The sequence below is a fragment of the Penaeus monodon genome, chromosome 15 (assembly GCF_015228065.2).
Source record: "Penaeus monodon isolate SGIC_2016 chromosome 15, NSTDA_Pmon_1, whole genome shotgun sequence".
In the NCBI taxonomy this organism is placed as follows: domain Eukaryota; kingdom Metazoa; phylum Arthropoda; class Malacostraca; order Decapoda; family Penaeidae; genus Penaeus; species Penaeus monodon.
This window is the reverse complement of record NC_051400.1, coordinates 9,487,761-9,488,091: the sequence shown is the minus strand read 5'-3', so window position 1 is coordinate 9,488,091 and position 331 is coordinate 9,487,761. Positions and strand designations below refer to the sequence as shown.

The 331-nt window shown below is 38.4% G+C and overlaps 1 protein-coding gene across 1 annotated transcript in view; it reads right to left on the bottom strand.

The window, feature by feature from the left end:
- LOC119581736 (potassium voltage-gated channel subfamily KQT member 1-like) overlaps positions 1–153 on the bottom strand; it is a 16,549-nt gene extending 16,396 nt beyond the window's left edge. Inside the window, exon 1 of the mRNA XM_037929868.1 lies at positions 67–153. Within this exon, the coding sequence (XP_037785796.1) occupies positions 67–153 (87 nt within the window). The remainder of the gene's footprint in view (positions 1–66) is intronic.
- Between the last annotated feature and the right edge of the window lie 178 nt (positions 154–331).

Below are 331 nucleotides of genomic sequence, written 5' to 3'. Positions count from 1 at the left end.
CCTTTCAAATATGCCGCCATCACGTCCCCCAATCACTATTAATGCCACGTTAGCTGTCAGTCTTACCATCCAAAAGAGTGTTCCGTTTGCGAAGTCTTCATACTGCGAAATGGTAGACAGCACACTGAAGATGAGGCAAATCAGGACAGCCATAAATCTGCAAGAAAAAGTTGGCCCGTAAGAACTTTAATATGTGTTAAAGAGGCCCCAAGTTGTTAATACGTGAATGATCTTAAGGATAAGTGTTATAAATATGCATTTTAATTGACTTTTAATTTTTTCATGATATATGATTGGCATAGACATACGGAGTGACTATTTAATCCAGCAG